Source organism: Hetaerina americana, unplaced genomic scaffold (genome assembly GCF_022747635.1).
Source record: "Hetaerina americana unplaced genomic scaffold, ioHetAmer1.1.p SCAF_17, whole genome shotgun sequence".
Taxonomy (NCBI): domain Eukaryota; kingdom Metazoa; phylum Arthropoda; class Insecta; order Odonata; family Calopterygidae; genus Hetaerina; species Hetaerina americana.
The window spans coordinates 2,072,239-2,098,890 of NW_027286730.1; the positions used below are offsets into that span (position 1 = coordinate 2,072,239).

The window sequence follows — 26,652 nt, forward strand, 5'->3', positions numbered from 1 at the left end:
GTGCATTGAGCCTCCACGCGTTCCCCTGCGCGCCCTCGCGCTCCGTAAGGTGATGATGGTCGAAACGGGCGTAGGCCAACCCGCGACAGACACAAGAGACCTCCATCCGAACCCAATGCCCCCCTTTTCAGCCGAGAGCTCTCATCCTCCCGACTCCCGCCCTCGCCATCCCTACGTGCCGGGTCGACCCAGTCGGCGCACACTGTCACGATCCTAACTTACCAAAAGAGTGATCTGCAATTCGTCGGCTCACAGCTCGTTCAGCTAAGCAAATCAGGCCATTACGTTTCACTGACGCCAAAGTCCGTCCTTCACCGATTCCCGACCCAACAGTTATACAAACCTCCCAGTACGAAATGCCCGGAGTAATACCAAATTTTAGGTCGTAACCATCAGTATTTCAATCCAAAGATTGATTGAAAGTAGCCATCTGGTATTTTCTTCCTAGTGCTAACTCAATTACTCCCTTTCATCTAAAATCCCCCTTTCATTAACGCCCACGTATTTGTCACTTAATCTTGCATGAGGGGACTACCCTAATACGTATTAAGTCGCTGGCATCCATTGCGTCTCAAATTGTGCCCGAACTATCCGTTTCTGTTTTCCTTTATCGCGGTTCATATTTTCTTCACCTCCTTTAAACTTTTATATACGAGTTCCTAATTTCAATCATTTGTCTCTCTAGTCAGAAAATACATGCGTTCACGTTTGCATCATTCTTAACTTTCCTACATCCTTTTCAGTGGGTCTCCAACGAAAAGATTTCCGAGGGGCATGTTTTAATGATCCTGGATCGTACCCTAAGTAATACTTGGCATGCATACTTCTTCTCATATAAAATAAATTATAAATTTTTTTTAATAAGCACGGAAAGGGATCCGCTCAAAATGTTATCTCCATGTGTATTCCAGTAGTAAGGAATTTACAAAGATGGTTGCTTACTATAGGATACCCTCAAAGAGAAATAACAATACGCAAAGATCGACCATATTGTTATAGCGAGGAAGCAGTGGTACAAAATGAAAAAGCATATGGCATGCCTGTTAACGAAAAGAGAATGAGATTAAACATCCCAAAAAACATGAAATAAGGCTAGAAGTAGGCAAAGCGAGTCGATAAGGCGTTACTTAAAAGAGCTTTATATAGCCCGAAAAGAATAACCCATTTGAACTGACAGCTACTTTCAAGCGGTGGTTGAGCTTCAGCAACTAACATCTATTGCGGACGACCATTTTTCACGGACATCCTTTCACAAATAGCCTTACCGTGATTAAAACACAAATTACCCACCCACCATTCTAAGAAATATTGAAGGTAAATCGATGGAGAGATATTGATATCACCGTTTTTAACAGGAACGACATATGAATGAATTTTCCAAAAACATTGACTATGTATTCGGAAATCAGTGAACCTAAATGACGATGTGGTCATCTACGTAAATTCTCAGTTATAAGTTTAACATATGCCAATTAACGTAATGATACAGGATACGATTTATAATGGTCAATATATAACATGGCGTACCTAATGGGTGATGAATTCCATCATGACATACAATTTTGAAAAAATAAAGGCAATATCGGAATCTTTAGATTCGTTATCCAGCAGCAGCGGACGGGATGTGATTAAAAGCATTATAAATAAGTGTCATAAGAAATGCCGCTTCGATCATGTCTGTCGCACTCTTTGTGATTCAAAGCATGTTCTTGAACTCCCTTAGTGACGAGTCGCATTATTTCTCCATGGCAAGATAAACATATATGTGCTTGTCTAGGAATACGCCCAGGAATTTTCAAACGAATCGCCGGCGACTCTACGTGATGCAGCAGGCCAAATACAATGCCATATCGTTGCGAATGCTTCACAGAGTATATTCTGTGCTATGCGAAGGTGCAACAAAACTGGATCACTGAACTCAAATGGGTCATCGCCCTCATGAATTATGCGCGTGACATGGGTAAAGGATATCAAGCAATCATTACTGAAGTTAACTTAGACAGTCAAGGACGATATATTTGGAAATGACAGGAAAAAAAACTCCGAGCATATCCAAGAACATTCGTCCTTTCAGTTGCATTGGATATCTTATAAGGGAATTGAGATATAAAAGTCGGAAAGCACAAAGGAGACCGTGATTGAGAGCCGAGATCATTTATAATCCCGGAAGAGTGACACTGGTTTGATTCCAGGCTCGTCCTCTTCCTCAATTCGATCGAGGAAGGGAAAACGTGAGGGAGAGGAGTAACTGAAGGCACAGCGGCGAGACCAGGGGGACCGTATACTGCGGATGAACTGGAGAAAAGAAGCTTGGCACCTAGCATAAACAACACCCAATTTCATAAATCTGCCATTAATGCTGAGTAATTTTTATCTAAGCGCACAAAATATCGAATAACTGGCGAAATCGAACCATGAATTATGTCAATGGACATAGCATAAATGCATTGAAATATTATGCAATGGGCGATTTGTATTTTTTTATAGTATCATAACTCAATATAAAGGTCATGGATACAGTGTACTCGTACCAAATGGAGATTCTGCAATTTCTGTAAGAGAGAAAACTCACAAAATGTCGGAAAATGAATCTTGCATACGTTACTTAGTTATGTATGAAAGTAGATCAGTGTTGGGAAAAGAGACCAAATGACAATTACGTGCGTCTCGAAACAATTTGAATGCCCACTTTTGTGCGTCCTTGAAACATGCGACTAAAAATAAAACTGCATCATCTCTCAAGATAGCTGATTACATTGGAATGAAATGCAATTTCATCACGATACCTTTTTACTTCGTGTCTGGTAATTTCGATGAAATGTGTAGAGGAAGGCAAGGAGGATGATTCTGGGATTCAATCTCAATTCGTACACGTGTCATTAGACTTCAAAGGAAGTGAGAAGAATAACTACACTGGACTTCCACTTGACGTACAACTAACAATTTCACTGATAATTTCGATTCTTCTGCTAGCCCTTTCTTAACGAGCGCCATGGTCGGTGAAGATTGATAAGCTGAATTCTCTAAAAGATTCAAAGTGCGCCTGCTATTTCATAGCCACTGCTGTACGACCTCCCGGCGCGGAGATATCCCTTCGGAGTCCCATCACCCGCGGCACGTCCTCCCCGACCTTTGATCCCAGAACGATTAACATGAGATAACACCATGCACGACGATTGGCAAAAGAAACAACATTTCGACTCATACTTGATTATGGCCCAACGGAGACAAATAAACACAAAAAATCAACATGAAAAATTTTAGTACCAACTCACAAATATTACAGACCATGGGACACAAATGCAGAAAACTTGTCATAATTATGCCCTTTAACTGTCAATATTCCATTTCTCTAACAAGAATTAACTACAAATAAATACAATTGCGTCTGCCGATTCTTTGCCGAATTACAATAATATTAAGTAAGCAAAAACTGGTCCTGGAAAGTACCTCATTTAGGAATATAAGTAAATCAAAGGACGAACACGAATGATAAAAGAATATGTCCATCTCTATTAAAATGAAGAAAAGATATAAACTAGCGGTTTATACAACAGATATTTAAAAATCACATATTTGCTTAATTGTAGCATAATGATCCCCTTTACTAACTGAAATCCAATGGATAGAAGTGATACAGCGGAAAGAAAATTATAGAAATAAATAAATTGATAATAATTATTTTCCATTTTGTGATGGATTGGATACAAAATATAAAGCCAACGTTCATTTCACTGAAATTTTGAGCCAAGTACCATCGACTAAATCATTGAAAGGACTCCTAGTGCTTTATTTCCTCAGCAAAAAAATACTGTTTCCATTAGAATGAAAAATGTGTCAAGTTTACATCATTGACTTGCATTGTCATCGATCTATGAGGTGGCGGAAACTTAGGTAGATTCCCATACGCGGGAGAGAGAGAAACGGGTCCAGGAAAGGTGATACTAAACGGACACTGAGATTGTGAATTCTGTACAAATTTAAATCGTGTTGTCGTGCGCTTCAAATGAAATGCACTTGGGATAAAAAAGTGATTCTGTTTAACGTTGGTTTGGTGTAAGAAGTAAGACATGGGTTCGAATTAAACACGGGGGTTATTTCTAAAATACTTTTAAAAGAAACAGAGAGAAAATATACTGCGGAATTCACAAAATATATTACGAATTACCCTATTTCGGAGGCTATTACATTTTTGATGGAGCCCATGCTGGCTGCATCTACCTTTGACAATTTTTTTCTAGCCTAGAAGAACCCACACAACGAATCACCAGCGAATATTACCACTCCCTGGCTCAAAATCGACGAAAATGTAGAAATTTTTGCCTTCAAAATTGATTAGTGGGCTGTTTATCCACTTACCATTGAGACAGGGATGGGCCCGGCGGTTCCGTTGGGGTACGGGTACGGCGCCACCAAGTAGCCCATGTTGAGGGATGAGGCATGGGGCATCGCTTCCACTTTTCCTGTGAAGACAAGAAATAACCAATGAGACAGGTATTACAAATTGTAATAAAAATAGCTAGCTCTAAAAGTGAAAAATGCAATGGCCTTTGAGGTTCGAATAAAAAAGAGTTATATTTACATTGTCTTTCAATTAACATGAAAAAAATACAAACAGGCATTCCTGCTTGCCTGTACCTCATTACCAATAACATTTAAGTATGTAATTACATGTATATACACCGGGGTAGCCCACAAACTCATTCTGATTACGAGTAAGCAATGAAAATATATTTCTCAGTTACACTGCTGTGTATATCACTGATTCAAATGACGAAGAAAGAGTAAGAGGCAATAAATGGATAAATTAAAAAAACCGTTTTTGTCACTGACGCTTGCCGAACACCCGCCTTTCGATGGCAGGAGTTCAAGATAGGGTGTTTAATAAATTAGCATATTTTACATTCCGACATTTTCCCATCACTTTACGGGTTCCATAATTATCCCATCCAGGCTCACTCCTGGATCTTCTGGAAAAAAATATTCCACCATATAATTAAAGTAATCCTCACGAGTCAATGACGCATAAACGAAAAATAGCAAAGTGGAAGAGCTTCAAACGAAAATAGACGTCACGAACTTGTGTTGTTTTTTGCCAATAAGGATTTCTGACATCTTAGCTAATCATTCTTGAAGGAATCCTTTCCCAGGTAATCATCCTTTTAACCACCCATAATTAGAAGTTCCTTTCTCTCGTCGAGTGAAAAACGAACTTCCTCCTCCTGCGGTCGTATTTTGACAAGAAAAAGGCGGAGGAAAACTATCGAGGGAGCTCATAGCCTTACAAGAAAATACGTGAAAAGTTGAACTACAAATCGAGTGGTCGAATTTGGTGTTCAAATTCTAGATGGTTCACTGCATTACACACTATAATTTCCATTAACACAAATCGTCACTCGAACAAACGATGCTCATGCTTGAGGCTAAGGACTACAACTCGTGGTATTAGTGTTAACAGGCGAATACACAACCCACGCAAATAACCGAGATGTAAACGCTGTTAAAAGATAGAAGATAGGAGAACGTGGGAGAGGCTTAAATATCGAAGCTATTACAGAAAGTGATCCGTAAGCTCTACAAGCGCAATAATTTTTTTTAACTAAAATTTTTCTCCTAATTTTATTGTCCAAATGAAGGTTCCGTTTTTTGTAAAGAGGGAGTTAATTGATGAAATTAGGAAAGATGTTGTTTTGTTTAAAATCTTTAAGAAAACGGATGTCCTCACCAATCTTAGCGATCTTAGTTTTAAGTTGGTGGAATTTATTTAGCTCAGTTGACTGGAAAGCCATAGCAATATTGATAGATTTGAGCTCTTACGGCTAGTAGTATTGAATGAATGTAAAACTCCAAAGGCTGTAAACAGTTTACCTTTCTAAACAAAGTACAAATGAAATTAGTTAGCTAACGCCACAAGTCAAGAAGAGGTCAAAGGTAAAAAGGAAAGGGATGAGAAAGGTGAATACGAATACGCGTATTTCGGCCACAAAGTAGCCCTCTTCAGCGTACTGAAGGGTAATCGTCACGAATACACAAGTCGAAGTGAGAAAGGGTAAGGGCAATCCAAAGAATATATAGTGTGTAACATGTGGGGGGAGGATGGGTTGGTGAAAGAGACAGGAGCCAATAGACAAAGCAGATTGTAGAGGAGTTTGAAAAGATAGGTTATGTAGTGAAGGGTAGGGGGAATTACACGATCAAGAAAATGCCCGTTGCAAAAGGAGGGGGCGGGAAAGTGAAGGGGAAGCTATCAATATAGATAACATTGTGCAATTGGCTTTGTTCTCTATGAGCCAGGTTTCATCTATTGAGGTTTTAATCCTCGAGTTTCAATAATATGTAAGCCTAGCGTTAAATAAATATTTTTAAAAAAGCTACAAATCAATGAAAACGCTGAAAACACAGGAAAAAAGTGTAAAAATTGGCATTTAACAACAGCTGAATGAATTGACGCAAGCAATCAGCACTACCCAGGTGATTGGTTGAGCGTAAGACTACATCACGGCGAGAGCAATCACGAGATCACGCGGGAAATGCGAAAAAATCAAGTGAAAACCAGAAATGGCCGAATGACGGCACTTAGCGAACGAAGAGAGAAGCCTTATGGGACCAGCCTTGATCATGCTCGGAACCCCTTCAATCAATCAGTTAACACCGCCGTGAGGACGGCATTCACAACGGTCTTGTGTGGATAAGTGAGCCCTCGGCTCAGACGGCGCTTTTCTCTGATTTTTTTCAAAAAAGGAGGGGCGAAAGGAAGACGCATTCTCCTTCTCGCCCATGATCAGGTGGAGGAGTGAAATTGCGCCCGCCTCACCACTAGATACGTCACCGCTCAGCTCGTTGACGCTACAAATTATCGCCGCTCGCTTTCGGCCGAGGACAAATACACATCTCGCTTTTTTACGAAAGTCTCTAAAAGGCGAGATATGGCTCGCCCTTCATCTTCATTTATCCCTCCCCGTCCCGGAGGAAGTCGTCATTAAACATGAGGGAATCACGGGGGACATAAAACTGACAGGAGGGGGGGCTCAAAACGTTCGTTCGTTTGCGTTAGTCTTCGTCCACCAATTCGCACATCTGAGGAACACAATGCCATTCCGCCGAGGCTAAGAATTAAATCGTGGGCATCAAAAACAAATATGGTAACGTCCATCCAAAACTTCCTGGTTTGCATTTATTTCAATGATCATGAATGGGTTTATGAGTCCTTGGGCTGATTTATGAGATGGGCCCCGTGGAATATAGAACAAATGACCGATCGGTAACATAGAAATTGCCATGATACTCTCTTTATAGTATGTTGTTCAAACAGAACAAAAAGAACGGCTCCTAAGCAACCGAGTCGCATTTTCCTATTCAGAATAAAGTACTGATTGAAATTCATTAATTTTGTGTGGGAGCCAGTTTTACCATCGGGCAGGGCATCCAGCAGGCACACGTAGGTAGAATGAAAAATCCTGGGAATAATCTAAGCACGCAGTCTCTTAGACTGCGCAAGCAAATTATCTGATCAAATTTACATCAAAAATAGATTTATCTGATTAATTACCGATTCGTCATTTCATATTCATTGACACCCTTCTATACAAAAATCTGGATATTAACGTAACGTATTTAACTATCAGGTGGTCATGATAACTGAGGGATTTTCAATTACAATTTCCGCTAACCCATAGAGAACGTCCGCATCTCAAGACGTAATATAAACATCATAACATCAATTTGAGAAAACCTGCCAGTTACACAAACAAAATTCGAACGTGCTATTCAAATTGCACCGGAGACATCAGGGGGCGGAAACACAAATCCGTGATTGCATTATAATAACAAGATTAACAGCCCTAATCAGTTGATAACTACTTCATTAAATCACCTTATTTAAAACAGTGCATTAGATTTTAATTTAAAACGCACAAAATAATGCTTCGAAAGAGCCACTTACTCAGCATCTTTTTTAAGTAAAAATTTAAACTAGCATAGCTAATATGAACAAACACAGACGCACATTTAAAAGCTAAATCCAAATGAAGAATGAATTGCGTTAGGGAAAAAAACCATGCATGCAACTGTCGCAGCACACATGATATTGAAAAAAATCTTGAGAGTTCGGTATTCGATTATTCATGTTTATGAGTCTCGAAAAGAGAATCGATGACTTTAGTAATTTTAAAGTAACTGATTGCTACTGGTTGGTAAACTTTCAGATATAGTAGTAGATACTGGAAAATTTGAACTTAAAATAAGTACTTACAGGACAGAATGAAAAACTATGGTTATTATTCTACAGGAGCTAGCCCTTCATATCTGCTATTTTATTTAGTTAATAGTTTTGAACTAATGGCTTTCGTACTGCGTGATCCTACAAATTTTGACGCGTAAATTGAAAACCTCTAGGAAACGAGAGAAAAATTCTAGTGAGGAAGCCATAAATCATGCCGCTTCATTCATATGATTATTCATCAAAGAAATACAAAGAGAACCCTAAAATTCATTCATGGCGTCAGATAGGCGTCAGATTTATCATATTCGTGTATAAACTTAAATGGGAAAAAAAATTTACACAAACACATCGCCGTTATTGACAGTCTAAGCTGATGACATGAAAAGCCAGGTAAACTTGAGTTGGCCTTCTATTCATATTTCTAACGTTAAGTAACCATTACGTGGACACAACGTTCACGAAATATCAGGGGAGTGAAACGATGTTGTCTGTGTTTTAGCGATAAAAAAAGCCTTCGTGAGAGAAATAAGAGAGAAAAAGTGAGAAAGGAAATGTCAGGGGTGGCTGATGAAATAAGGAAGTTCAAATTAATTATAAAAATAACACTAAGTGCCATAGAAAGAGCTTGAGCAAAGTCTAGCAGAGAGGAAAAATATTCGACGATAAGAAATTAATAAAAAATTCTTCAAAAGCTTTAGTTATGGGAATTAAATATCATTCCTTCTGATTTTAAAATATTTACCAGGGTGTACATCGGCATATTTGCTTCATTTGGGACTATCCTAACAGTACGCTATACCTTTTTTGACCTTTTTATGACGTCAACCATAATTTCTAAATTTGCCAAAACTATTCATCTCCTTCCCTAAAATGTCACAGTTACCCCTTTACTCATTTGTAATTGTACATTTTAAAAAATAAATTAAGTCATTTGGGCATCCACCAGCTGGGGCACCGCAGTATATAATTTAACTCGCAGTTTATACACTTTAAATGCAAAATTAGAGGGATTTCCTTGACAGGTCACGATTGCAGCAACAACAATTTCGGCATAACAATTGGTCATGTTTTCCCGTCCCGACCCCGATTTGTGTGTGACGTGGACTACACTTAGGAGACCACCGACCGCTAAAGCTAAATGCAGTTTATTTCGTGGATGCATTCAGCGCATTTAACCTATTAAAGCCAATCTATTCGCGCGATCAAAAGAATTCGCGAATCTGTCGAAACGCAAGGAGTTTTAGCAAAGGAACCAATTTATATGTACGTACTTAAGTATTAAAAATTAATTTTCACCATGAGAATCTTATTATTCGAGATATTTTTTAATAAGAAACAGATTTCACGTTTGAGAATAGAAAATAGATCACGCATTGGTTTCTCTTGAAGGCCATCTCCGTAGATTTGAACGCTACATCGACACCGAAATCACGGTAAAAAAATATGAACACAAATAACATGAATCAGTTTAAACATTTAAATCGACATCAATTGCAGCCATTAATTTCGGGACCCAAGATTCCACATTAATCTCTAGGTTCTCTCACACTTCCAGTCTCCCAGTTCACATTTCAATTAAATCCACCCAGCCCTTCCAATAATGCGGTCGTTCGTTTTTATAATAAGAATGACTTTAGCTTAAAAGTCTATTACGTGCCTTATGGTCACCTTGGAAGAGTGGGTGGTCCCAATCAGAAATTAAATATTATTTTCTGGTACTATGCAATTAAAATTAATTCTTCTTCTTTGTCAAATCAGAGAACCTGAAAATTCGGTCGGGGTGCCGACGCGTGAAGTAAGGAGGAATAGAGAGTGGAGATGAAGGAGGGATGAAAAAGGGAGAAAGCGGAGATATGAAAACGGCGGGGAGGAGAGAGAAAGCGAGCGAGGGGAAGGGAGGAGAGGGAGGGGACTGCGGCATGCAGCAGCGCCGCCAAAGTTAAGGTATTAGCGCTAAAAATGCGACGAAAAACGTGGTTGAGAAGTCAAAGGAATTAATTGAGACTGCGCCGCCGTAAGGCACGGGGCTACCTCCTCCCCCGGCGTCCCCTGCCTCCCGAACCGAGCATTGCAACCTCCCCCCGCCCCACACCCCTTTCTCCCCTAACACACACCCGCCGCTCTCCCATTTTCATCTCCGCCCGCCAAAAGAAACGTGGGGCGCGTGGAGGGGAGGGTGAGGCGGGGGTGGGGACAAAAGACGGGCGAAATGCGAGGAGAGGAGGAAATTCAAATTTCGCCCGCGGAAGTTTTGGAGGGGATGCGGAGCGAGAGTGAGAGGAGAGGGTTAGGGGGGGGGGCGAGGAAATGCAAATGGGAGGGCGGACACGGGAGAAGAAGGAAGTTATCTCTCGCTACCCGTAAAAGAGAGAAAGAGGACCCTAGAGGGGTGGGGTAAGGAGGAGACGAAGAAAAAAGGAAGGGAATAGTAAATGGTGAAGAGTGGGGAAGGAGGGTGCGAGGGGGGAGGACCGTCACCTTCACGACCAACTCCCATTGTTGACTCGAACAATTAGAGGATATAAAAATGAGAAAGGGAGTGGAGATGGGAGAAACGTTGATGCCTCTCGGTCGCCGATGTGAGAGGGGTGGGCATGGTGGGGGGCATGGGTAAGGGAGTCGACGACCGCGCGCCACGAATACGAATACGGGAAAGAATCATTCGGGACGACGGAAGAAATTTTCCAGCACCACGCATTTTCGGCGAAGGGAGAGGAGTTCGAACTTGAGTATATGGGAGAAAGGATTGGGCGAGCTTTATCTCAATTTCCCATTAATGAGAAGGAGTTGAATGAAAGGGTGCAAGTCCTCGGATGTTTCTTCACTGCGCTTCCGCCGCAGACCACTTGACAAAACCGCAGGTCGCACTTATACTTTTATTTAGCCATCCCGCGGAGGGAGCAAAGCGAAATGAATTGATGATCTAAAAAAACTCATCCAGCCCAAAGGGATTGGCCACCAACGTGATGATTGCTCTTCCAAAATTTACTCGAACTACTAAATCCCACTTTAATATCACACATTTGTGTTTATCGATTGCGATGATAACCATACACCCATGAGCACCTTCGAATCAACACTTAGGCAAAGCCATAGGGTGCAGAGTGTTTTGAATTTTTTCCGCACTGAAAATATTTCCGGGTACCATCGGAAACTTGATTTCGCGGAGACGACCATTCACAATGTAAAAACTTCCATCAATTGGTAAGCATTAGACGAATCGAAAATTTTGAGCAGCATGAGTCAACGAAAAATCATTTTCGCCGAGTTGATTATACCCACTGTAACGATTTCAAATGATAAAATGCCAAGTAGATGCGAGATAAATATTCTCCACCGGAGCGACTGACAAAAATGTCTCCGATTGCAAACTGAAAGGAGACATTAGCTTACCGGGAATAAAAATAATTCACAATGATGGTTATTATACAGAGAAATATACGGCTCCTGTTGATAAAAGACAATCACAGCATATCGCCGACGATAGTAATCCATGTCACCACCAATTCTGGTTGAGTCTACGAAAGATGGCAGAGAGCCCAGAGGAGAACGTCTCGACTACTCCACAAAAACCGTTTCAACGAAATGGCAAATATTTATTGAGAGCAAAGCTGTTTCTGGGCAAGCGGAACAATGGACCCATCGGTGAATGGAGAAAACCAAAGGAAATCCATTCACAAATAAAAAAAACGAACGTGTCAGTAAACATCTCCATTAGAACTCAGCAACTTGAAAGAAGGCCCATTATTACAGAGAGCTCAAACACTCGAACGCAGCGTGGCGGGAAAAGCTCTTCAAAAATCATCGAAAAACTCTCACTGGACGATAATAAGCTCGAGACCACCGAGCTAACGAGGCGGAAATGCTACGGAAAAGACGCTGCGAACGAGACGCGATCTCAAGTGACAGCAGCGAAGAAGACAGTGAAGAACCGCTAATATGTTTTAAGTTATTGAGATATTTCTAAATAAGTAAAATGCATCCCATGTAGCAATTCGGAAAGAGACATCAGTATCAGTGTCAGAAAATAAATAAAAGCATCACCCATTAAAAATTAAATAAATCAACCAAGCAAAAATGCCTTACACATTATCATAACTCTGAACCTATCACCATCAGCCTAACAAATATTTTCGACTTGGATTTCGTATTTAAAGTTCCTTAATTTCTTAAGTGAATAATTAAACACAACACACCGCAAGAAGTGTTTCCCAAAAATCTAAGCAGAGGATTTTGGGACATTCAATCGTAGAAAAATTTAAATAATATAAGAATTGGATGCATGGAGGATATTACTTTCCCTATTTCAAACCATACGACATCTTTTGTTCATTTTCCACATAGTTTGCAATCTATTGACATTCTTAAAACTCAAAGAGAAATTGATATCACCAGTACCAAGGAACCAGATCACCACTCTATCAGAAGACAGATTCCTTAGCGCAGAAATGCGCTATTAACGAATAACTGCAGCTCTAACACCTGCAGACATTTTAAAAACATCCCATGTTATTACTCGACAAAATTTATGGAGCTTAAGACATTATGGGATGAAAGGGGAGAACTCTAGAAGAAGAAAATACAATACAGAACAACCCACGTTAAGGGAAAATACTGGATCAACTGTTAGACACAATGGATGCGAACGGATAATAAGTGCAGAAAATTTTATAGCGAACCCAATAAGAATATCATAAAGGAATAAATGGAAAGGGAGAAAAATAAGTAACTAGGAGTTGGAAAATTAACACAGCGTAGGGAAGAATCGTTAATAACCATTAGAAGATATCAGGCAAAAAATGATGGCCAGCAGGCACCGTGAGATAAAACAAATAATTAATAAATTAATTAGGCTAAAATTTACATAACAAACAATTACATTTGATGCCCGTTCCAGGTTTCCATTAATCCGTCACTCTCAAGGTGACCGTGTATCAGTAACGAGCTAAATAATACGTAACAGTTATTCTAACGATAAAGATGCCACACTACTCGTGGAATAAGGTTCCGCTCTTTAAAACGGGATTCTCCCGAAAAGGATCAGCATGACAAGAAAAAGGGTTGAACAAGGACGGGGAGCACTAAGTCCGAAACGCAAACAAACCGAAGAGCGAAGGGCGGTGGTGACTGGGGTATTTAAAAACAGAACGCGATTTGAGTCGCCCCCTTGGCTTCCCGTCCGGAGGAGAGACCTCAACAGAGAATTGAAAGAGAGAGAGAGACACTTCATTTCCCGCCGCCGCATCAAATCCATTACCAAACACTACGCGGTGCTTTTATCAGGGGGCTAAAAAGTCGCTCCCATAACCACCTCCTCCCCCTTCCTTCACTCTCTCCCTACTCCAACCGCCCCCCTCCCCCGCCCGTTCTTTCTTTCAAGATAGGCGTGCCTATCAATTCTCCAAGGCTTGTCCGATTTCGGCCATGCACTTGGCCGCTATGATTGCGGCCTGCGACTTGGTAGGCCAGTCGAGACATTCCCCCACCCCATCCCTCGACAACCTCTTGAACAGGATGGAATTCATATCCCAACAGTTTACTGGGCACACATTAAGAGCGATGGATTAAAATATTTCCTCGACATTCCTGTCATTTGAGCATAATATTTCAAGATGCATCATCGGCTTACGTTTACGAAAAACCAGAGGACACTTTTAAAGATTACAACGCATAGGAAGACTACTAAATATTACCTAAAAGGCTATTTCAAATAAGAGAGAAGATAGGATCGGTGCTGACGATTCTCGGAAACTAATATGTCGTTATTAGGAATGTGGTTTTGGAAACAGACAATAAACATGGTAAATTGACAGGTATGAGTATTGCGCACGGGAAAAAATTCAAGGAACATACATTTTTGGCGAAAAAGAAACATTTTATACGAATCGCGATAACTTTGGTCACCGAACTGTGATAAATAAAGAGGACTACGTTTGCAGCTCCAAACAACATCCATTCCCTAGTAATATTTTTTTACAAAGCTCGCCTGGCAATCAAGTCAGCAAGGTGCATGTCCTACTGTTAGTAACTTATGATAAAGGATGCTATTTAACCTAAAATTTATATAGCGTCCTGGTGAACCAGTGACTCGGTATGTCCATCGTGGTAAGACAATGACAAGGATACACAGGCTTCAAGGTTTCCTTCAGAGGGAATCCTAGTTAGTTGAGAATAGTGAAAGCGGGCCAAGGGTTGGAGACGGATTTGGTTCCGCTAGTGGAAACCCAGGGAAGACGTGCCAAAACTAACCGATAAAGCTGTTTGTTATTAGGAAATTCTGCACGTGGCACGAATACTGAATAGGCTGTCATCCTTGCGCAACCTGCATTCATTGCTCAAAATATTCAAGAAAACGTTTCGTAAAACAGAAGGCAAAAGGAATATCTGGAGTAGGTCGTATAATATCCACCCATCAAGAATCAGTGAATCAAAAATCGCAACCAAACGAATGTTCGTGAAGGTCAAGGCGGTTAGGGGAAAAGATAGATGAAATAGGGTGAAAAATGAGTGGGTCATGAAATGATGAGTATTGAATGCATGCATTATAGATAAACGACACCCATTTGAAACCTTTGTGTTATGCGTGTACTTGCCTATGACACGTGTGTGCCATGCTAGTTCGGTCACATTGGGAGAACAAATGAGAGTGGAACCTCCATAACGAAGGACTGCAAATGGTCGAATGAATCTGAGAGGAGACCTAGAGAGGGATTCCTGTGAGGGACCTTCGACAGGAGCCCCGGACACCTACCTCTCGGTCCATTTTGTTAACGGTAGGGGGGGTAGATTAAGATGCCACCATAGAATGTGGTCGCCAATCCCGCAGGAAAAAAATATACCCAAGGATAAGAGTAATATGGAAAAAATTGATTCGATGAAATGTTTCCAGATGAAACATAAAATCAGGCATTTTTTCGGCGTCGACATAGAACGGCGTGAGTATTGTGCGATGAAAGCGCATCAAATTTGAACAATTCATTCAGAAAACATATCATTACCGGTTACTTAGAAATCATTTCGCTATGCGGAGGATATATTCACTTACTTTAAAATTTCCAAATATTGCATAAATATACCTGAATGCCGTCACTTCAATAATCACGCTGACAATGAACTTATCGATGAAGAGCCAACAGCATATTTAGTACAAATTTGACCAGAAGCGCTTCGGGGCAAAGGATTGGAAATCTAGGAACTCTTTCCAACTATCGGTGCCTTATGATCCTTGATCAACCCGAAGGATACCAATAGTAAGTTTTATTATGAGAAATGATCCAACAGATGCAAAGTGTGCAACGAAAGAACACTGAGCACTGGCACACTGAGCGATGACGGCCATGGTGGGGGAGTGCAGCGGCATGCCTTGCCTTTGATGTGGGAATACGTCCTTGGTCGCCGAGGATTGATAACGATCACTCGGACACGCAAGCTTTGGATGGATAGCAAAGGAGTTAATGGACGAATGAATCATTTGAGCACTGTATATAGCTTATCGCCTAAAGAGAGATTCCTTACGAAATGGCTTACTTCAGCAGTTATCTTAAGCTATCCAAGACATTTCTAGTTCCAGAAAGCTCATCCATTTCAGCAGAAACCCCCTTGTGTGTCATGTTGTTTTCAGAACCTGCGTATTATCCCTCCTGAAAACGCGGCATAAATGCGTACCAACCGGGCCAAAATAACGCTTTACCAAGGATTTAAAAGCCGCAACTCGTGGTATTTATTGTTTCCTCAAAGTTCAGTGTAAGAGTGAGTAGGCTCTTTGCAATATGATGATAATAATTTGTCACATTTTTAATCAATATGTAATAACGAACTAATAATAGGACTCTATTTACAATACCAAGTAGAATACTACCCTACATGTAACATTCAAGCATAAGCTTATGACGTTATTCATTTCGACTCTTGGACGGAAAATACGGAAAAATTATAGTATAATTGACACTCAGGACGATTTACGAACAGCTATCCTCTTTGCAAAATAATTACGAAAATATTGATGGAATAGTTTCAAAAATAAAAAAATAATATTTAAATAAAATACAATAAACAGCAATAAGCGAACGGAGAGGACGAATCGGACTCTATATGAGTCTAGGCTTGACACAGCAGCATGTCAATAAATGGGTTACCTAGAGCATAAATTCTCTCTATCGACCCTAAAACAACGACACCCGAAAGCGAAACGTAAGAGCAGCGACACACCTATACGCCCACCTTTGAGCGTGTAATTAAAATCGCGCCTGTCCAAATCCGATCAACTTTCGGGCAAATTGATTAACAGAGAAACGCGCGAGCTCCCAGAATAATTAGTACAAACGGCTCCATGCCAGGCAGGAGTCAGATTTTCGCAAAAATGGCAAACTGCAACGGAGCATAAACAATGCAAAAAGGTCTCCGCACGGCCCCTACCTTCCACCACCGTAGAACCGACTACTTGAAAACCACGCCACCCCGGCAGCAGAGGCGCTTGTGTCGCTTCACCCGGCAAACCACGCAAAAAAATACAGGTGCATATAAACGCCCGCCTCCCCCACGCCCAACAACCTTCTTCATCAAAAACCCTTTGGTGCTGTTCGCCTTTGCCTCCGACGTCCCGTCGATAATTGCGCCATTAACATAGGTGAAATTACTAAATAGTGAATTTTTTAGAAACGCACGGAAAAGTACTCCTCCCGAGTACCTTCTACCTCGTTATCCGCATGTGCAAAAAAAATACGCGAGATTTTTCGGAAAAAAATGAGGGGGAGAGATCTTGGGCGCCGGTGAACTTTGAACTCGGGGGATTCAAAGGCACGAGATAGGCGGGGCGAAAAGCCGCGTGTTTTTCACTCGCTACTCTTTGCGAGGAAATTAAAACAAGATGTTAAAAAAAAAGACACCGCAAGAAGTGTGCGGGTGGGATTTTTAATATTTTTCCTACCACTCTCGAGCGTAATTATGCGACAAAGAATGCTTCCAATTGGCGGTATCCTGTGTGAGAAAGGACAGGAATTATTATTTTCTTCCTTTTTTTTCGGGTGAACGACGCATGTTGCATATACTGCGCCTGTAGTCTAGCGCAGCTACTTAAAGCATTCATGAATGACACTAGGCAAATCCATAAGTGACTTTGGAGGCCGTCATTCCTCGTATTCGTCACATAATAAACGTAGTTTCTGATGCAGAAAAAGTAAAAGAAAATGCATGGTGGCGCCATGCGGTTACAAAACATTGCTATGTTTAAATTATGTTCTCATCTACTACTTTGAGTTGTTATATTTTACTGGGGTTCAAACTTATATTGGCTCTGGCATCTGTGTGAATCATCCTTCATGATTCATGCTTGACGATCTATCTTTCATATTTGTTTGCCAGTATTTTCATGCATGGGCAGCAAGGACACAATTGCATACCATTTCAGTTACCCTGGAACCCTGACCTCAAAAATGGTGATCAACATACAAAAAAGAGCAACACTACACATTGGTAAACGAAACGGATGCATGGTAGAGGATAACTCTTTTTTAGAATAGGCTGGATTCAATGAATTCAAATCGTCAACATACCGACGTAAAAAGGTCACTGGTCAAGTAAATCAAACATCCCTTGACTAAAGCTTTGTAACAGTAACCAGGGATTCAAATTTCTCTTTACAGCATGGTGATGCAAATTACCACTTAGCGACTTTGGGACCGACTGACGTTTTTCCAGGCTTTGAAAATATTATTTTTGGCTCACTTTTTGCAGTATTAATACCCATAAAACCACACGCTGACGCATCTAAGTACGAGATGAAGCGAATTTCGTGTGCATAATATACACAGTATCGATATATCCCAGTGAGGCTCCATTTGTTTAAATTATTGGGAATCTAAGTAAATCATGATTCTCTCTCCTTAAACACTCCACGCGAAACCCAAAAAGTCACCCTGGCCATGAATATTGAGCGTAGCTAGTATTCAGGACTTAAAAATATGGAATTGGTTTCATCTTCACGTTCATTGACTTATCGAGTAAAGAGGGGTCTATGAACAAACACCATGAAGTTAGTTACCAAACAAATTTCTCCTCGACATGCCCGAAAGTACGAGCATAGGCCGTTTTAGCTTTATCGGATAACCTCGATGAAATTTATCATTTTTGAGTGATAACTTTCAGGAATTGCACAAGATAACTTCAGAGATATATCGCTAATGGGTTTACCAGGAATAATTCCGGAAAACTCGGAAAATCATTTCCTAATTTCCGGATGTATATTGGCCGGGACGTCAAAGATAACCCTAGACAAGCACGTACACAAATCAAATTGAGCTATATAGAATATTTATGCTTCCTTCCTTCTCCGTGGATCCGTTTCCAGTTCCTCCATCGACCAAAACACCCGCATCCACAACAGCGATTATTAGAATCAATTACTAACGTCCTTAACGAGCTCACTCTTTTATACGCAGAATTGTATTTTATTGGCTTTTTTTCTCTCTCCCCTCCCCCCGTGTATTTGCTCCGACGCCGACCGGCCTCGACCTCCCTCCTCCATTCCGAATTTCTCTACCCCGCGCCTCTCCCACCCTTATTCCATTTCCCCCTTTCTCCCAACTCCTTCCTACCCTCACCTTCCCCCACATCCAACGCACCCTAACTAAACCTTTCTTCCCCTATCCTCCTTTTTTTTATCTTTTCACGAAAACATTCCATTCTCGATATGCCCTGCCAATTCCGTCCCCTCTGCTGCTAATGAAGGCAGAAAAGAGAGCGCGAGCCCACTAGCAGGAACAAACGGGAGGGAGAGGAAGGCAGGGATGAGGATAAGAAGGAACGGAAAGAGAGAGAGGAGGGGGAAGAGAGGAAAAGAGATGGAGAGAGAGAGAGACAAAGAGAGGGAAATGAGGGGAGGCCGGGAAGGCAGCTTCGGGGATCCTTTGATGCTTGCTATCGTGGGGGGGAGGTTTGGGAAGGGTGGAAGGGCCGGGACGCTTATCCATTTTGCGAGGGGGAGGTGAGGTTATGTAGGGGATGGAAACTCGAAGCTTTCGAAGGGGGTGGAGGGTGGGTAAGAAGAGAGAGGTGGTGCTCCTTTCACGGTGGGCGGTCACCACAGAAGCATTCACAACTCCTCCGAAATGAAAAAATGCGAGATGTAAGAAAAATCGAAAAATAACAAAAAAAACTCAGAAAACCTCTCTCTCTCTCCCCTCCTTCGCATTTTTTCCAGAAAAAAATGAAGGCTATCCACAAAACATTTTATTCCCTAATAATGTCGACTCTTATCCTCTTTGCCCTACACCGTTTTTACCGCCTTTTTAAAGATGAAAAAAATGCAAGTGAATATATAAATCCCCATTATCTCAATACGAGAGCACAAAGCTCGGACTTGTGCGGCGACTCGTCAAAGAAATTTACAGTTTTGCAGCACCGAACAAGTGCTGAAATTTTCTCCGGGCAAATATGCCTACAGGTACGAAACTTCGACGGTTAAGGAAAACCATAAATCGCGCACCTTGGATTGAAATTTCAATAAATTTCATTCCATAACTTTCAACTCTTTAATCGTTTCAACAACCAAAACTTTTTTTAGTGCAAAGGGCCTACCGCATAAATTTGTTAAACATGAAACGCACAGACGCACGCCATCCTCACAGTTCCCCCTCTTTCCCTCACCAGGGAGAGACACTCTTAAATGGGATGTTGTGTTTCTTTTTCGTCATTTCCGCGCGGCGGCGATGCGAAATGTGGAGGGAAGGGAAAAAAAAGAAACGAAAAAGCGCAAGAGCGCGCGCGAGCGTCATAGTGGAGCCTTCATTACGCGAATGCCGCCGACACCCATACACGAGCGTAAAAATCCTTTCGTCCCTCCCACTCTCTCCCCTCTAGAGGTCTCTCCCAACCCCCCCTAAACATCCTCATCCTCTTCGTGCAAGTCCCAAGTACATATGTACAGATGTCGAAAATCCAAAGTGATTACGAAGGGTACGCGCGTGTGGCGTCCACTGTCGGCCCCTCATACACTCCCCGAAATATCATTGGCTTTCTCCTCTCTCCCCATCTTCCTACGCCGTCAAAAAATCCCAAATCCCTCATCGCTCTAAATCGCCGCCATTAACCATCCATGGTGTCTCGCTCTCTAGCACGAAGGTGGCTTACCCACGGAAATCACACGCGGACACGCATTGTAAGGTTGGAGAAAGGGGGAGGGGAATGGATGGTTCAGATGGATGCAGTGAAGTCCGTTTAACGACAGAAGGTAGATATTTCGATTTTAGTCACTCAACCGGCATCGCATTTCGAATGAGTTGAATCGCCAGGCAAGCCATACGCGCAATTAAATGCATTTCGAAGCAAATGCGATTTCGCGACGGAGAGTGACCTCAATTCTATGCCCACGCACTTGCGATATGAGTCCCACATTTTTGCGATGCGAATATACGTGGAACGAGATTTCGACTCATCGACGCTTTTGCGATATCCAGCGTTGCCCAAATTGGAAAATCGCAGAGGCCTCAGTAGGAGAGGAAAGGGGGGGGAAAGGAGGAAGGAGCCATGAATGATGGGGGAAGTGGGGGAGAAAGTGGGTTGGCTGGTGCGGTGGCAGACGTAGTAAGGGAGCGTAACGTACACGAACACACACGCGGGCATGCATGCATACACAGAGGGAAGAGAGGGTGAGGTAGGCGGGGGAGAGAGATGGAGGAAGGACGTGTCGTAGTCATTCCCCTCCATTTGCTCCAGCAGCAGCGGCGGCACCTCCCTTCTCCACGCCCCTCCTCCTCCCCCCCTCGCCCGTAAACTCGCATACACACGCCCGCCCACACTTCCCACCCACCGCACTTCCCTCTTCTTTCTTTCGCACCCGCCGCGCCGCGCGAGAGAGAGAGAGACAGGAGGCTGGGTCCCCTTTGGCGTTCAGCCGCGCCTTTGAGCTCCGAACGACCGAACTCCTTACGGGAGGTGGGTGGGAGTTGGGAGGGAAGGGCGTAGATATTTCTTCTTTGCTTATAGCTTGGCTGCCTGTTTCGGGGTGTGTGTGTGTGTGTGTGAGCACGCTTGTGTGTTTACATGCAGACAAGGCAAAACCAGCGCGATCACACACCAAGCGACCGCTCTCGAGTGCCGGCGTTCATTTGCATCAGAGGCCCGTGCATGTGGAATACGAAATTTTGGATGCAAATCCGCAGTGAAATTAGACTCGGGAAATCAATGCTCCAACGAGGGAGCATAATATCGTCCATGAGAATGCATGTGCATACATTCTAGACGTAGGACGACGGAGTAGAATTGGCGAAGGCGTAGCCAGAATGAAGAGGGTTTCGGAATTTTTGAACGCCTCCCATTTCTTAATCTAAAAGTGCAACTGAGCATTTCCCTTAGCCATAACGGCACTTATCGTTGAAATCATCAGGAGTATTACTATCTACTTCCACGTGGTGTTAGCCTTTCTACGGCTATGAAACGAGGATGAGACAGCAGCAGCAGACGAAAGGGAAATGTGGAGCTAAAGAAGAATGTTTTAAACCAAACAGACTAAGTGATTAATGAAAAAACTCTTCGAAAGAATAAACCATGAATCCCAGAAGAAGAGTAATTATTGGGCACATGCCGCAGTACAATAGTTGACTAAAGGTCATCACGGAAGGGAAAGATCCTTGAAGGAATGTCAGGAGAAGCATATGAGGACGCTAGTGCAAGGAAGGAATGAATAAATTAGCAGGGAAGAGGAGTACTTGGTGCCTTGTTACAAACCAATCATATGGTTGACATTTTGAGATGATACTGATGATTATTTCTGTGGAAACTTACGTTTATTACATTTATAAAGAAATAAATCGACATGAGGTTAATACGCAATGCGCATTAATAAATTCAAATAATATTTTAACTTACCCCGCCTTACATGTTTTACATCTCATTAATCTACTTATTCGAATCGAGGCATTCAGTTCATGGCACGCGGTAACTCCCACTAACGTAACTCCACTTCCAGCCACCTCCCATCCTTCTCAGCCACAGTTAATATTTCGACACTAATATTTTTTTCTTAATACGAAAGATTAAATCCCTAAATATTCATTTAAATGCCACACCTCGCATGCAGTAAGTCGCCTATTTCATCGTCTAATGGTGTATACTGGCTGGAAGTGTGCCAGTGCTCTAGCACAAAGGTCACGGGTTCGAATTCTACAGCGTAATACGATGATTATGCGCTCATGATAACTGGGTCTTCTGTGAAAGAAAATAAACCTTACGCAATATATTTCAAGCACACGCGTACAAATATGTATGTCAAAATTAAAAATTTTATTGCAATTTTCAAATCAATAACCGAGGTATACTTTAACGACAATTAAGGTTCCATCTCTCCCAGCTTAAGATGATAAACTTTTATTCAATTGGTCAGACTTATAAAAAATATCCATTATTACCACTATCATGTAACTTCGCAATACATAAAAAAATCTCTACCATAAAAAGAGTGTTCAGACTTTTTTAGTGTTCAGTTCTCCATAAAATACTCTTTAAAGAACCATTTATATGCATGAGATGCGATTAAAAGTCAAATGTGAACATGCACACCTATCAATCACCCAAAACACGCAGCTTCTTACCGGCGACAGCTGTTTTCGCTCTTTTACCATACATAACACCTGCCGCAGCCATTTAAGGGGGAATTGTTCACGTAAAAGCTCTGTATTTGGGTGCCCCGGTCCATAATAATCTATATTGCAGCCAAGTCCCCACAAATAACTCTTTTCCAGCCTTAAGGAGAAAGATTGGCTCATCCACCATATTAAATATGGTTGGGGATATAATTTAGGACTTATTATTATTTAAAAAAAGAATTATGCCAGAATTCTTTCCCATGGACGGAGAAATTTCGCAAACAAAATTCAATTGCTACATTGCAATATTTAGTACGTATTTACACAACCCCTCCCATGGACTACAAGGCGTCTGAACCCAGTGGGGCGGCCATTGAGTGATGGTGTCACGTTAAAACACTACTGAGAAGGGCAACGGGAAATCACCACAATTAACATTGCCAAGAATATAATGATGGCACTATAGAGAATATGAGTTCTGGCAACCACGAGACTCGGCCCAATCGGCCGTTAAACGTGCCCAGCAGCGGGAGAGGCAAGGTTTCCGCGTTCGTCATCTCGCGAAACCCTTGCAAAGGAAAGCCGACAGCGGCAGGACAGAATACGCAGAAGAAGGACACCTATTCAGTTAGAATAGGAACTTGGAATATTAGGACAATTGTGAGGACGGGAAAATTAGAGAATATTAAGCGAGGGATGGAAAGAGGAAATATACAGGTAGATATTTTAGATTTATGCGAGTTGAGATGGAAGGATAGCGGGGATTACTGGAGTGATACTTACAGAATAATAAACAGTGGCGGAGACGAGAGCCAATGAAAAGTTTCCATAATATTGAATAAAGAGGTACAAAGAAGTGTAGTCAACATGGAACAAGCAACGGATAGAATATTACTAGTCGAGATAAAAGCAGAACCGACGAACTTGGTCACTCTTCAGGTATACATTCCACCGAGCAATGCACTCACGTCTAGATACTACTTCAATAACTTTTATATTGGCTCATTTCAGACGAAAATAAATAGAAACAAAGGCATCAATAAAAGGTCAAGGTTGTCTACTCCTAGAGCATCTCAAGGGATATAATGTCAATTTGGTCGTAAAAAGGGCCTCGAAAGATGGCATTTGCGCTTATACATGCCCATGAGCACGATGGGTTATTGAAATATTACCACAGATAAAATAGCCCAGCCTTGGAACAATCCCCTGATTTGGATTGTCAGCGAAAGTAGGGGAGCTCGCATTTAACGACGGCTGTATTCTAAGGAGAGAAAAGTGCGGTCGGCGACTGAAGCCACTCGTATAAGGATCTTCAAGATTTCCCATTTCCAACCTCCCGCCACCCAACCTACGTTCGCCTCTTCATCCTGTCAACTTCCTCCCAGCTGCGGCCCTTAACCCCTTCAAGCGCACCACCTCGACGAGAGCCCGGAGGGGCGTGGCGACGGCGGCTCGCGGCGACTTAACCCTCTTGCCCCTGCAAGGAATGCAAACACGGTTCTCCCCAGCCGACACACACACGGAACGGTGCCCTGCTCCTTCCACGGACTCCTGCCTTCTTGACGGCAGAACCGTGAGAAAAAAATCACGTCTCCTCACCCCCGTATCCCTTCCCTCACCGTTCCGACTCCCAACCATTTCACGACCTGCGCCCCGGCGTCTTCTTTCCCACCTCACCCGGTACTGCAACAAACGCGGTGACGCGATAGGGCACCACTCATCTAAAAGCCTTCCTTCGGTTCTATCCACAAATCGGTTCGTTTCTCTCAACTAATCCGTCTCACATTACGTTAGCACCCTTCTAATTTTGAGAACAATTATTATATCGGAAAATTTCACTGTCTATTTTTTAAAAAAACAAGTTAGTACATCTAATTCGCACTTAGCTAACAGCACGTAATATTTTACTGCCTAATTAGCGCACGTGAATAGAATGCGAAATACACACACGCATTAATTCTTTGAACATTAGGTTTAATGTTAATGCCGGGGATCCAGCAAACTGTCAATTCGAAATTGAAATATTCAGACATTGAATTTAATGAGTGAAATTAAGTGATAATATGATACAATCTTGACAAGTGGATTATTGCACCCTTGACGAAGTAGTTACTGCTTCCCATTTTCCAACAACCTTCTGAATGACACTAACCAATTAATGTAGGGCCTAAAGTAAGAAAATTAGTTCAAGGTAAGGGATATATGGTTCGCCTTCGTTAGAAAGGCCGATTCATAATTGACCTTTGACATTTACACGACAACCTATAGAATTAAGCATTGGTACTGAAGTAAAAGATAGTGTAATAATCATAGAAAATCTTCAACAACTTCAAAACGACATTAGAAAGAGAAAATGCTTCTTCTAAACGACAGTAGTTATGGAAATGCAATATTCTTATATGTATATTGTACTATCTATAATGGATTCAGGAAAGATATTATGCAAAAGCACTTGAGACAGCTAGGTAAAACTTGATACTGTTTTCAAGTGGTAAGGTAAGTTGAAACGTGTACATTTGTCGACTACTCTTCAGGAATTTTATTTCAAAAGTGGGTAGGTACTGAACGACTATGGGGTGATGCCGAAGATAGAGAAAAGAGACAGTAAGGCAGCATTTTAAGAATTTATTTGGTTGGGTTCATGGGGATAAGAGGGATGGAGAATAGGTTATCAGCAATATTCTTCAAGTTATAAATGCTATTTTCCACCCATCATCAATGAAATCTATAATTACTTCACTTTAAACGGTTTTCAGTTTCCTTGGTTTAAATATAAGAATCTCCCACACACCCAAGAATTGAGCGTATTGGCCATCGTACATTCAAAAAGTATCGACATTTTTACCATAGAAGCGAAACTCTTCTCTGTAAGTTTCGAACCATTTTTTGTTCATCCAATATGGAGGTAAGGAAAATTTGGAAATGTATTTTTAAAATTCATCAAACATCAATCATTCAAATTCATCATCAATCATTCAAACAGGATGTTGCAGAGATAGAATTCGAATGGCCAGAGTACTTTCTTCGACATTTTACAGTACATTTCTCTATGTTTTCCCTACTCCACCAATTCTTAACTGTTTTCATTATAATTCACGTCACAAGTCACCATCTGTAACAAATGTGGATTGAAGTATAATTCTGCTTCAAGTGAAAATGTTCCTTTTGAACATGCAACCTCTTAATTTCATGTATAATCATCATACTCCTCGTTTTCCCTCCTTCAGAGTTTTGATACACAAGTGTTGCAACTTACGAAAACTAAACCGGAATATTCCACCACGTTCTTCACTGCGTAACTGGCTCTAAAAATCTCTAAAATCCGAGATATTCTTTCATGTCCCTTTTCCCTTCTATGAGAGTGAGGTGAAAAAGAGGAGGGTAAGCAGAAATATTTTTGAGAATTAACAACTCGGTGAAGGTTTCGTTTGATCTTGGACGCAAAGGAAGAGGAAAAGGCTACGGAACCAAAACCTAATATATTACCACCGCCCCTTAATTATAAAAGAGCAGTAATCAGTGTGGAAAATTTTTCATGTTTTCTTTTTTTTTTTTGGGAGTGAAGTGGACTTTGTGATGACACTATTAGTGAGTTAAAATATACAGGCGAGCAGCAGGAAACATCCGCTGCCAATCCCGGTACAAAAATGCACCATTACAGCGTTGAATAACATTTGAACATATGCTTCGTTACTTGAAACCAATGCCTATCGATGCCATTAAAATTATAATATACTACACAGAGGAACACAGGATACTTTTTTAACGCTACCATAACTCGACTGAATCTCTTACCACATGTTATTCGCAATAAACGAAACTAATAGGGTAAACGGCAACGGTATCAAAACT

General features: G+C 41.5%; 1 protein-coding gene across 1 annotated transcript in view; it reads right to left on the reverse strand.

Moving 5' to 3' along the window:
• Positions 1–4,164: 4,164 nt before the first annotated feature.
• LOC139687152 (protein pangolin, isoforms A/H/I/S-like) overlaps positions 4,165–26,652 on the reverse strand; it is a 91,794-nt gene continuing 69,306 nt past the window's right edge. Inside the window, exons 3-4 of the mRNA XM_071584285.1 lie at positions 4,360–4,463; positions 4,165–4,242 (exon numbers count right to left, since the gene is read on the reverse strand). Coding sequence (XP_071440386.1) covers positions 4,165–4,242; positions 4,360–4,463 — 182 coding nt within the window. The remainder of the gene's footprint in view (positions 4,243–4,359; positions 4,464–26,652) is intronic.